Source organism: Chelon labrosus, assembly GCF_963514085.1.
Source record: "Chelon labrosus genome assembly, chromosome: 4".
Classification (NCBI taxonomy): Eukaryota; Metazoa; Chordata; class Actinopteri; order Mugiliformes; family Mugilidae; genus Chelon; species Chelon labrosus.
Window position 1 is genome coordinate 20,220,238 of NC_140340.1, and position 12,193 is coordinate 20,232,430.

The 12,193-nt window shown below is 39.6% G+C and overlaps 2 protein-coding genes across 5 annotated transcripts in view; both read right to left on the reverse strand.

Moving 5' to 3' along the window:
* fer1l4 (fer-1 like family member 4) overlaps positions 1-5,732 on the reverse strand; it is a 29,639-nt gene extending 23,907 nt beyond the window's left edge. The window contains exons 1-6 of the mRNA XM_084543377.1: positions 5,550-5,732; positions 3,594-3,649; positions 1,637-1,725; positions 419-518; positions 243-337; positions 95-139 (exon numbers count right to left, since the gene is read on the reverse strand). Coding sequence (XP_084399503.1) covers positions 95-139; positions 243-337; positions 419-518; positions 1,637-1,725; positions 3,594-3,649; positions 5,550-5,628 — 464 coding nt within the window. The 5' untranslated portion in view covers positions 5,629-5,732. The remainder of the gene's footprint in view (positions 1-94; positions 140-242; positions 338-418; positions 519-1,636; positions 1,726-3,593; positions 3,650-5,549) is intronic.
* Positions 5,733-6,470: 738 nt separating this feature from the next.
* The window catches only part of cpne1 (copine I), a 29,689-nt gene continuing 23,966 nt past the window's right edge, over positions 6,471-12,193 (reverse strand). For all 4 annotated transcript variants that reach the window (XM_084543925.1, XM_084543927.1, XM_084543926.1 and 1 more), the window contains 7 exons: positions 11,530-11,589; positions 10,592-10,725; positions 10,366-10,420; positions 10,178-10,232; positions 9,776-9,909; positions 9,451-9,687; positions 6,471-8,914 (listed from right to left, as the gene is read on the reverse strand). In XM_084543925.1, the coding sequence (XP_084400051.1) occupies positions 8,801-8,914; positions 9,451-9,687; positions 9,776-9,909; positions 10,178-10,232; positions 10,366-10,420; positions 10,592-10,725; positions 11,530-11,589 (789 nt within the window). In that variant the 3' untranslated portion in view covers positions 6,471-8,800. The remainder of the gene's footprint in view (positions 8,915-9,450; positions 9,688-9,775; positions 9,910-10,177; positions 10,233-10,365; positions 10,421-10,591; positions 10,726-11,529; positions 11,590-12,193) is intronic.

The following is a 12,193-nucleotide window of genomic DNA, read 5'->3' on the forward strand; positions in this document are numbered from 1 at the left end:
TTATTGACAGCTTGGTTTGATAGTATTACATGTTTACAGAAATACAAGCATCATTTTCCAGTATATGTTTAGTCAAACAGGTGTAAATTCTTACCTGTCAGGGTCGTCAAATCCATCATTCCTGATGACCAGAGCTGATCTGCACATGTCCAAAGAGCAAAAACAAAGCGTGAGGAGGAGGCAGGGTTTCTCTGTGGCACAGATTTAAATAATACTCAGGTTTCAGTTTACTGTGATCTTACTCATCCTTGTCTTCAACCTTCAGGAAGTCGAGTCCCTCCCAGTGTCCTGCTGTTCCCTCAACTGGATGATAGCGAATATCCAACTCTATATAGATCTACAAAAAAACAGAGATGTGATCGAGGTGGTGGCAACCAGGATATCTTATAGAGAAATGTATGTGTTTATGAGTCCTTACATCAGTCAGGCTGTAGTTGGCATCAGTGAGCGGTTCCCGTAGCAACAACCTCCCAGAAGTAACAACATGCTGGAGACTGATGATTAGCTGCCCGAGCAGTCTACACACACAAACACACTTTTACTATGACGTATATGACAGCTTCATGTGTAGCTTGTTGATTTTGTTTACATCAAAACAGCTGCCGTCAGAGAAGCGAGATGTTTATAGTCTGCTACCATGCCGGTTGTAAAGGATATTGAAAGTAGAATAACTTTACACATACTTTACACATAATTCATTTTATTACCCAGCCAGGACAGAGTTTTAGATCTTGACATTGCAGATGTGTTTGAGGGTTCAGATTTGCGTCAGACATTTAGCTTTGTTACGGCAATCCTTTTATTGAGCTTAAACTTCTGATTTGTTTTGGTGGGAGGTTTGAATATCAGTATGTACAAATGAGATGATTAAACTTAAGTATTATTAGCAAACATTTTAAGTAAATTCCCATTAAGTGCAGTCATTTCAAATCGCAAATACAAGCACATGTGAGAAATTGTGTGAATCACTTTAAATTTAAAAAATGACTTTAAATAAAGTGAGTGCTAAGACAATTATGATGTTGTTGGACAAACAATTGTGTAGCCATAAATTGGTTTGTCAATTAAATTGTGCAATGCCTGATTAATTACGATTTCAAAAACATCAATTATCAACATGCCCAACATTTGTTGTTTCTAGCTTCTCTGGCAGTGAGGATTTAATATTTGAATTGTTTTATATCACTGTAAACTGTGTCTTTAGAGAAATAAATTATGTGACATATGCTGCTCAACAAATGTCTTGATCACTGTTAACTGTTAAAGCTATTTAAATGTCTATATTTTTACAACAGACAGGATGACAGACTAATAACAGAGAGATCTTTGCCGGGGGAGACTCCAGACCGAAATGCTCCCACTCAGGAAGTCCAAATTAATAACTAGGTTATTCTTCTTCCTCAGCTCTGACTTGCCATGAGAAACTCACCAGATTTAAACCATTACATCACCCCTCTTGTGACGCTTTTTTGCAAGATTATTTATTATAATGCAATTATTTCAAATTGCTATTTCAGTCCCATTAGTTTTTCGTCATTACAAATTAATAATAAGCTGTGATGATTAAGTTTGGGGTAAGGGGCATCATTCATGTCTGTGATACAAAGACACACACGTGTATGTGAGTGTGTGTTACCTGTTGGAGAAGACTTTGCTGCAGTTGTAAACACTGATGGACAAAACTTCATCACTGATCACTCTACCGTAGTGAGGCCAGCGGAAATACTGCATGAACACACACACAGACAAAATCTAAATTACACAAAGGCATTTTGAGCACACACAGTCATCTTTAGCTTTTAGAAGGCAGTACACTTGACAAAATGTTGAGTTCAAGGGTCTTTTGTAATCTTTTCCTGAGCTCTCAATCATCTCATGATAACAGTTTGCCGTGTATTAGCGAGATAGTGAAACATTTGTTCATAACAATAGAAGAAAAAAAAAAATAAATGAAACCAGAGATTGTTTCTGTCTTTACTCAGGGCATTTCCGCTGCAGCCATGAGTCACCATGTGTTAGGGTTTGACACGCACACATGCACTTACCTGGTCCCACCTGAAGAACAAACACCTGCCTGACTCGGTAGCAAGGAAATAAAACACAGACGTGCTCATGTCACACCGGGGTTACTGTGTAACATTATCCATCAGCCCTGTTTATGTCAACACAGTGGTGGTGATGGGAGGAAATGGTCTGTAATACAAATATTCTGCTTTTTCCACTGAGTCTTTGGTGTTAGCTTGCGATCCATATTTACAGCAGAATTCATGAACTAATACTCACAAGAGTGAATTTGTTAATAAAATACAAAGCTTATACTTTTATTTGGGCGTGCTTTGTTAGCATGCTTATACAATCCTTTCACTTTTATAATTAGCGTGCTAAGCTAGCTGTTAGCATGTTAATATGAATCTAGTAAATTAGCGTGATAACAAAGATGTTAGCATGCTAATATGATGCTTGTACTTTTATAAAATCATGCTACTTAAGATGTTATAGATAATGGGCATGCTAAGATATTGGCATGCTAATATGAAGCATGTAGTTTTGTAATTACCTTCTTTTTGGGAAATTCTGGTTTCACAAATCTAATCCTATAACTAATATATTGGAAAAATCTAAAATGTGACCTGGCGATGCACGTGTCTAGCCGGTATTTGTTTCAGTCCAAAGAAAGACATTCAACCTCATGGTGGCTACAAGACATGTGGGTTTACGAAAGTCAATATGATTCAGCTACTGTGAATCATGACATTGTTGAAATAACTCAGGCTACATCAAGCTTTAGCAGCCTATTTGACAGCTGACAGACTTTGATCCATGTTGCTAGTAGTAGTAGAAGCTCTGCCTCCATAAAATACAGCAGAATAAAACAGTATAATGTCAACTGTAGGCGTGTGTGTATGTGTGTGTGTTGAAGGAGTGGTTGTGTGTATGTACTGTAGGAGGGGTACAGCCTCTATCAGCTCAATTAAAATAGTTTCTATCTGAATCAGGAAAACAGCAGCGGCTACCTACTAAAACACTGCTCTTATTCCTTGTGAGGACCCCTTTCGATTTAAAGCATTCTTTAGCCCATTAAACTAAATGTTCACCAAAACTTGTTAACCTTTAAAGTGCCCTTTGAGGGTGTCATCATGCAATCTGAAATCTCAACAGTTCGTTATCCTCACTTCCACCTGAACTGACCTGTCTGTAACCTCATCTGATGTTTAAAACTTTGCTGATCAGGGGTGCACAGTTGACATAATTACAGATAAACAAAGCTATCGCTTGGGGCCCCAAGGAAGAAATTAGAAAGGTGACCCCTGGATGGCTATATTTTAGCATATTTTGCAAATACAACCTACAGTGTATCCACAATACTCCTCTTCATTCTACCTTATGACAGATTTTGCTTGTTTGGACTGAGAGATATGATATGTATGTCTTTGTACATGCATGTCATTTCCATCACAACAGAACCAGAACAGAACAGAACAGAACTGAATAACTGCAGCTCAACACTTGCCAGCGATGAGGCTGCCGTTTGGCTTTTCCTTAAAAATATTGGATTGGTTTGAACGTGTCCGCAGCAGATTAGGTTCACTCACCTCGTTGAAGATGGCCACGTTCTCACACTGCAGGACTCTGGTTTTATGGGTGAAATCTAAAGTACACAGAGACAGACATGTTACCATAGCAACTGCACGGATGCTTCAGCCTCTGCCAGCTGATCAACACCACATGGGTTAACACAATCAAACTTTGAGGACAGGGTGTCACACAAGCTTCAGTATGATTGTTTATACTGCTCATACTGTACGTAGCCAGTCTATAGTATTACACTTTTGTATACAACTATGGTAAAATATGCCCTTAATTAATACAATAGGCAATGCTTGTTCAATATCATTGGGTTAATTTAGCACTTTTTGCGAATTGTATTAATTAGATACCAAACTGCATTTTGTTGTCTGTGTAACCATACTATATGCAATGACAATAAAGTTGAATCCAGTCTAACGAAATCTCAGCTGATCGATTAACAAGTTCTACACCAAAGTGGGCTATGTCGGTGCAAAAATGCATACTTTTATGAAGTTGGGAAAAATTTCTGTGCTTATCCGACCCCAAAGAGACGTGGATGAGCAAATGTGTCCTGGACCAGTCACCATTCTGTATCGCCTTGACATGTTGTTAACGTTTCTGCAGAAGTGCACGTCAGACTACTGCGTAGATCTGACACAGAACCACAAATCTGTCTTTATCAGCAGATCCATTATGAAAAGCATCCTTACACTTGCACTTAAATTTTGATTAATTCTATAGTTTAATACATGCCTGTGTCTTGACTTCTGTGTTTATAAATTCAATAAACATTGGTTATAAACAGTATATATAAAGTGGAAATTACACTAAAATGTTGCTGACACATCACATCAATACACCAAACACAATCTCATAATTTAATATAAAGTAGAATAACAGTCACAGAGTGATGTTCTACTTCAATGACTAGTTTTACTTTTAGTACTTTAAGTACATTTGCCTGGTTATATTTGCACACTTTGCCTTAAGTAACATTTTCTAGAGCTTCCTTTCTTCTTGTAAATTTAACTTGAGGTGTTTTCACTTACGTAAAGGATCTGAAAAATTTCCTAATCCCAATGTATCCCACAGATCACCACGGTAACTGCTCCACACCAGTCCAGTTATTGGTGGTAATGAACCAGTAAACTGGATAAGTAAGTAAACATAATATTTTTGTGTAGTTAAATACTTTATTTATTGTATTAAGCATCTGCATGTTGTAACGAGCTGAAAAAAAAAATAAAAATGGCTCCCTCATCTGGCGTCGCCGGCCATACCTGATCATACCTGGTTGTTCATGATGTTGAAATTAAATAATCTAAAAATCATTCTCCTCATGCCTGCAGTCTAAAGCTGAAACAGTTGTTGCTGTGTTTGTCCTTCCCAACATGCAACTAACGGAAGGAGACAGAAATCGAATAAACTAAATCATCCTCAGTGAATTATTTTTCAGTTTTTCCATTTTTCAGTGTAATCCAGACAGTATTTGAAGGCATTTCCACTCTAAACAAAAATCTGAGGCCATACAGTAAAAAAATAAAAAATAAATCAAATTTAAGTATTTTAAAGTGTGTTTTTGGCATAAATTAGACATCAGCAGTGTGGTGTTCCCCGGAGAGCGTTTACTTCCTGTTCCACCCTCCATAGTATTAATCAATTCATCAATGCATGACTACTCCGAGACGTACTTTCAAACTAAACACAATGTAAAAAGCTGTTAAAATGAGCTCCACACTGAAACATTAAAGCCAATATACTGTATATAATAATGACTCCATGTTTGTTGTCACATAATTCCTCTGGAGGTTTAAACTTGGAATGGAGTATTTTTTAAGATCTTTTATTTATTGTCAACACAAAGCTGGAAGCTCAGTGCTGACTAAAATGAATTAAGGAACAGGAAAACATCCACATACTTTATGAGAGTAGACAACAGAAGACTGAGAAGAGACCCGAGGTGCATGCAGACAGCTTACCTCTGAATTTGAGTTCCACCTTTCTGTCAGATCGTCCCGGCAGGTTGAAGATCTTCTTCAGATTCACAGTGATGGACATGATGACGGACGCCTCTCTGTCTGCCTACATGGCGTCTCTGTGAGGTCTGATCTCTCTTTGGCAGGTGGAAACTAACTGCAGAGTGCTTTCTATGCGTAACTGTTCATGTAGGATTGTTTAAGTGTGTGTGTGTCTGTTAGGGCAGGTCCTTTCTAATGTTTGAGAAAGCAAATAGAGTTGCTCAACTAGTTTCCTTCTTAGAAAACACACACACACACACAGACGGCCTCTGGAGCGTTCACCAAATGAAGTCTTTTTAACTCCAGATAAAGTCATATTTGAACCTTGGTATGCATTCAGATCAACTAGTAGGATAAACAAGTGTGATTTCTGTGAAGTACAGGAACTTATTAGCATTTATGTTGTATGTATTGCCTTGTTCCTTCTGCTTCTCTCTTCTCTATCTCCTTTTCTTTCCCTACCCGGCTTTCTTCTTCCTGTAAAAATGTAGTATTTTCTTGCTCTGAATGTTTCAGACTCTGGGTTCTATAAAGCATCTAGAGACGATATGTGTTGTTATTGATATTTATACCAATATATATGTATTTTTTTAATACTCAGATTATAAAATTGATAAATTGATTTAAAAAATTTGCTCCTTCTTTTTTGAAGAAGGAAAAGAAGAAGAAGAAGCTGGAGAAGAAGACGGTGACGATCATACAGATTATGATGAACAGTCAACACACCCAACACAGGAAGGATTGATTCTCCAGAGCGACACTTTCATCGTCTTTGCGTACTGATTAATCAAAACATAAACAGGCCTGTCATTCAAAACTTCTCTGCAAAAATGTTTCAGAAAGTAAAGAACTTCAGGAGGCTATGAGTCTGTGAGCAGGAGACATGTGGCAGTTACTGTTTTTATTTTTGAAAGAAAGAAAACTGGAGCAAAATGACAAAAAACACAGTTTCAACTAAAAATACAAAACTGATATGTTTGCCAGAATAATCTTAGAGCTCAGATGGTTAAACTGCTCCCAGATGACGCTGATCAAAGATAAACCACAGAGCTACAAACAATAAACAAATACAAAGATCTTGCTTGAACGAACTCCCAAATGTAAAGATCTAAAAAAAAAAAATGGAAATAATTATCATTATTTCTTAATGAGTGAAACATGTTCAGTTGTTTCCTTGAACATCTACACAAGCAGTGATGAGAAGTGGTTAAAAGGTGATTTTAATCAAATGAAGCTGGTGCTTTAAAGGTTACAGTGCTGACTACAAACTGCAATGTTCAAGTTTAGACAGGGACATCTTCTTTGGATCCCTCTCATTGTTTATCTATTATGCGTAATGAAGAAAAAAACGAATGCATTTAATAGTGGTTTCAGGTGAAGAGCTGACAGCAGTGTCTTTAAATGATAAAAAATGTAGCTGAGCTCCAGTAAACATTGGTTTTGACACATTTTAATACTGTTGGTGTGTTTGGGCCGTTCCAGTATCAGTATCCAGTCTTTAGTGTAGAAACAGAAATAAGGCAAACTTTAAGTGAGATGCTGCTCACTCATGAGAAGTTCCACGTAACAAATCCTGTACATTCGATTTCTAGCAACTTTTCAAGGAACTAAAGGTTCTTTCTCCCTTTTTCAAGATTAGCCAGCTTAACTCTTAACAACAATGGCCATAGTTTCACCTTCTCCTCATCTCAAATCCACATCAAATATCTCCCTGTGTATGAATGAGGAGAAGAGAAAGTTAAGTTGAAACTCAGGCAGAGGAACTTCCTCATAAGGTTTTTCGTCCCCAGGATAGTTCTTGGCTTTAGTGATCAAAAAAAAGCAATAGTATTGTGAAAGTAAAACAATTTTCAGCCTTAAATCTGAGTTTTGTTTATAATTAACTTGAAGTCTTTTTTTTTTTTTTTTATCCTACAACTTCAAAAAGTACAAATGCACACGACAGTCTGCAGTGATGACACTGTGCTGTAGAGGCAACCATGTTGGCTCCCAGCAAACATTCAAGTCTGAAGAGTTTCCACCAGTTTATTCAATAAGGCACTTTGCTCTAAAACACCGTCTTTACTTTTAGAACCCATCCATATTATTTTGCATTTCATGATTATTAATGATTAACTTGTTAGGGAGTTTTTATTTTTATTTGTTCTTTTGTTGCTGTTTGCCTTAATATGGCAGGGACATCAATCTGTACCTCAGCTGCATGAAGCCCATCTTATTCTTTCGGTGTCTCTATGGCCTCTTTCCACATCTGATTCCTGCTGATTAAACGATTAACAGATGACTTCCCGATGGGCTGTCTGACCTGTGAACAATGTGTGAAACGTGTCTGGTGAGTTCTACGCTGGGAGCCAACATGGCAGCATCAACAAACCAAAGAGAGTCGAGACAAAACAGTCCAGAAGCATTCAGGCAGAAGCTGCTGAGCGGGAGTCATAGCGGCTACACTAAAACCTACATTAAGGCTACGGTTAAGTTCATATTAAGGCTATAGAATTAAAGCTATGTAAAGAGTATATAATATCATTCATAATACAGTTTTCCAGCATTTGTGCAAAGGCTAAGTGCAAAGTATTGGCATCTGATCGATAAAGCTAATGAGAACCACACACACAGAGCTGGACAAGGTGCATAGTGTCACTATGGCAACAGTGATGGTTGTGGCGAAGTGCAAGTAGCTGCAGTTTCTCTAACGTCCACTAGAGTCTGCTAAGATAAATCTGCACTGAAATAAATGCGATGACACCACTTTCCTTTTCAGTTTCAGAGGAACACACAATCACAACTGATCTGTAACCTTCTGGTGTTACTATGGCAACGGTAATGGCGGTGGGATCAATATGGCCGACAGCATGTGTGTGTGTGTGCGTGATGATCATACACATGCTAGCAAACACGTGTGATCTGCATAGTTACAATGGAAGCAGCAGAAGGAATATGTAGAATATAATTATCATTACACTATCTGAAGAGAAGAGAAAAAGAGATTATAAAACAGATTTTAAAAAAAAGGACTAATAAAAAAAAAATGGGATGATTGCTTCAGGCATCCTGATTGGCTGACAGAGGATAATACTCTGTGACTGGTTGACACATCAGGTTGGTCTTTCAAGGGTTGGTCAGTTTTGGGGGTTGGAGGCTGAGCGGAGGAGAATGATTTGGGTCTGGAATGAGATAAGGATGGGTCTCCGGTTTTGAGGAATGCAGGTGGTGGTCTAGGATTTGGCAGCGGCTTTTGCAGATGGATCGAGGCCTCTCATTTTGAAGTAAGAGACCAGTTGATTGGGAACCTCGGCGAGGACAGACTGAGCCAAAGCCGTCGATGGACCCTGGACAAGAAAGAGAAGATGTGATGTTAATGTCTGGAGCCCTTTAAGTTCGTCTTAAAACGTATTCAGTGCTGCTTAAAAGTATTTGCGCCCTTCAGATTTTTCAACATTTGTGCATAAAATGTAGAAAAACAAAACATCAGTACATTTTCACACATCTCACACTTGTTTTTTCAGGAAAATCAGCTAACAAAGATCATCCAAACGCAAGATGCATAGAAGTCTGAGAGGTCACAAAGGAACCCAGTGTTTCCCTGATGTCCTACAGGTAGATAACTATCGGATTTGACTAAGTCAGAGGGCTGATACTGATAAATGAGTCCTGCAGGGTTTAAGTACTGATCCTGGCACCTCACAGGTCAGTCAACTTTGTCCATGAACACAAACGTCTTCATGTTCACAGCCTCAGACAGATTTAGAGATTTAAAGTCTCTTCAGATCTTGGGACCAGATTTTTAAAATTTCTGTGAAATTTGATCCGGTCCCACAAGGGATAGCTCTTCATTTTTTATCTTTTTATTCACACGGAGACTTACATCTTTGAACTGTCTGTACGGGACGAACTGGACGATGTCCCTGGCGACGGCCTCCCCGACCGTCGACTTCAGCTTGCCGTCGTCTCCGTCCAGAAGCTCCATGGCCTTAAAGTCCGCTGGTCCCACGCCCACAATAATGATTGACAGGGGCAGCCGCGATGCGCGAACTATGGCATCCCTGGTCTGGTCAAAGTCGGTGATCTCGCCGTCAGTGAGGATGAGGAGGACATAGTATTGCTGTGGAGACAACACAGTCACAGGTCAAATTCTGATCGTGTGTTTGATCTTTTGTTTTTTGTTTGTGTGGTTTTGTGTGTGTCCTCACAGAGGCGCTGTTAGCCTGTGCGGCGGTGGCGGCGATGGAAGCAACATGGTTGATAATAGGAGAAAAGTTTGTGGGTCCAGAGAGTCTGAGCTGAGGCAGAGCCATCCTGTAGGCTTCGACAATGCCCTGAATGCCTGAGAGAAACAGAGAAACATGAAGATGAAAATATTCTGCATTTGCCGAGCTTCTGAAACAATCCAAACAAACATGAAGGGAAAAGAAATGGGGGCTTGAATGGCTTTTATTATGGAAATCTAACGGAATCAAAAAAAGAGAGACAATTTTTAAACAGTAAATTCTACTTAGAGACTTATACAAGTATAAACAATCAGATATTATCAAATAACTTACATGGGCCACTAGTTAAATATTAAAAAGAGGACTGTGATTATGTGCGTGTACCTTGACAGTAGGGGTTAGCAGGGTTAAAGTTGAGGGCAAACTCATGGTGCGCCGCCTGGAGGATCAACAACACAAAGGGTTTTTAATTTAACCCCTGAGTAGGTTCAGGGCTAAAAATCATGTCACACTAGAGAGGCCGACAGATCCTGTGGAAAGCTGTGTTGTGAATGGTTGGTTAGAGAGCTGACCTGGTAGTCTGGAGGTAGTTTGGCTCCGAAACCGAACGCTGGGAAGAGTTTATCACTAAAGCAGGAACACAGAATAACTGATGTTAGACTGAGTAAGGATTTTGTAGGATGTATGTTCAAGATTTGTGGTGTAAGTAGTAGACTGACGCTTGTAGTTACAGGGTTTGTGCTATAGAGTTCAACTGTGTAGCTGCAGGGTGCTGTTTGTGTTTGAGTGTTTACTAACGTGTCGTAGTCCTGGACCACCTGACCCACGGACCACAGAGCAGACAGGTACTGGTTCAGCCCATCCGGACTCATGTAATGGAGAGAGTTGGGTGAGCGAGGGTCACCATTAGAGCCGGTAAAGTCGATCCCAACCTACAGCGTTGAGACATTCATTAATCTACAGCCTTCATTTACAAGTCAAGTCAAGTCAAGTCAAAGTTTATTTCTAAAGCACATTAAAAACAACCTCCGTTGAACCAAAGTACTGTACAAGCAGAACAATATAAATAAATCAACAATCCCCGTTACATGTTACTTTAACCGGTCTATAAACTAGGGATGTCCTGATCTGTGTCAGGGCCAATCCAGACATTTTTTTAAATGATTACGGACTTCAGCCAAGGCCAATCTTTTCTAGTTATTTATTTTAGGTCCGCTATAAACCAAAACCATGTCCTTGTAGGGTCAAAGCATCTCTTCCTCTTCTGTTTTAATGCGGTTGGCTATCGTCGACTTCTTTTTCTTCTTTTAAAGAGAGCGACCCCCTCCTCATTACATTAGCTCCAACAGCTTTATTTACTCGACTTAATCCAGTCGCACAGTGCACATGTGATCTGAGAGAATATGAGTAAGTCAAGAAAAGCCTTTATGAATCAACAGAGGAGGAGATTCTGTTTATTTAAGTTCGGATCAGGACTTGGATCGTCTGATACTGAATATTAAAAGATCTGTATCTGTTTGGTGGGCAAAAAAAAAAATTGATTCGGATATCCCTACAGAAATCAATTAAGAGGTAATTTATTGACTGAAAAGTTTGTATATCCGTTCACAAAGATCTCAATATCAAACATCTTGCTACAAAAATCATTCTGTAAATATTTGTATATTTGGATGTGATATTAAGCTGATAAAAATAAAATAATTAAAATGAGTGCATGTTCATTGATGTTGACCTACAGTGAAGTTGATCTGGCAGCCGCCCATCACGTAGTCCAGGAAGGTGTACTGAGTCGCCAGCTGCACACAAACACAGGAAATCAATCAGTGAAGCTTTATACAATAGTATAGTGGAAAAAAGACAGTGATGCACAAAAGCCTTAGCTGCTGTAAATGTTTTTATTCACACTACTGGTATATAGATATAAAGCTACAAACTGACACAGTGACCAGGTCACTTTTAAACAAATGACGACATAACAACGGCAACAAGAGCTTGAGCGTAACAGTGACTCGTCGTCGTCGTCGTCTTCCGCTTATCCGGGTCCGGGTCGCGGGGGCAACAGCTTCAGCAGGGAAGCCCAGACAGCCCTCTCCCCAGCCACTTCCGCCAGCTCCTCCGGAGGAACCCCCAGGCGTTCCCAGGCCAGACGAGAGATATAATCCCTCCATCGTGTCCTGGGTCGGCCTCGAGGTCTCCTACCGGTGGGACATGCCCGAAACACCTCTCCCGGGAGGCGTCCGGGAGGCATCCTTACCAGATGCCCTAGCCACCTCAACTGACTCCTCTCGACGTGGAGGAGCAGCGGTTCTACTCTGAGCTCCTCCCGTATGTCCGAGCTCCTAACCCTATCTCTAAGGCTGAGCCCGGCCACCCTACGAAGGAAACTCATTTCGGCCGCTT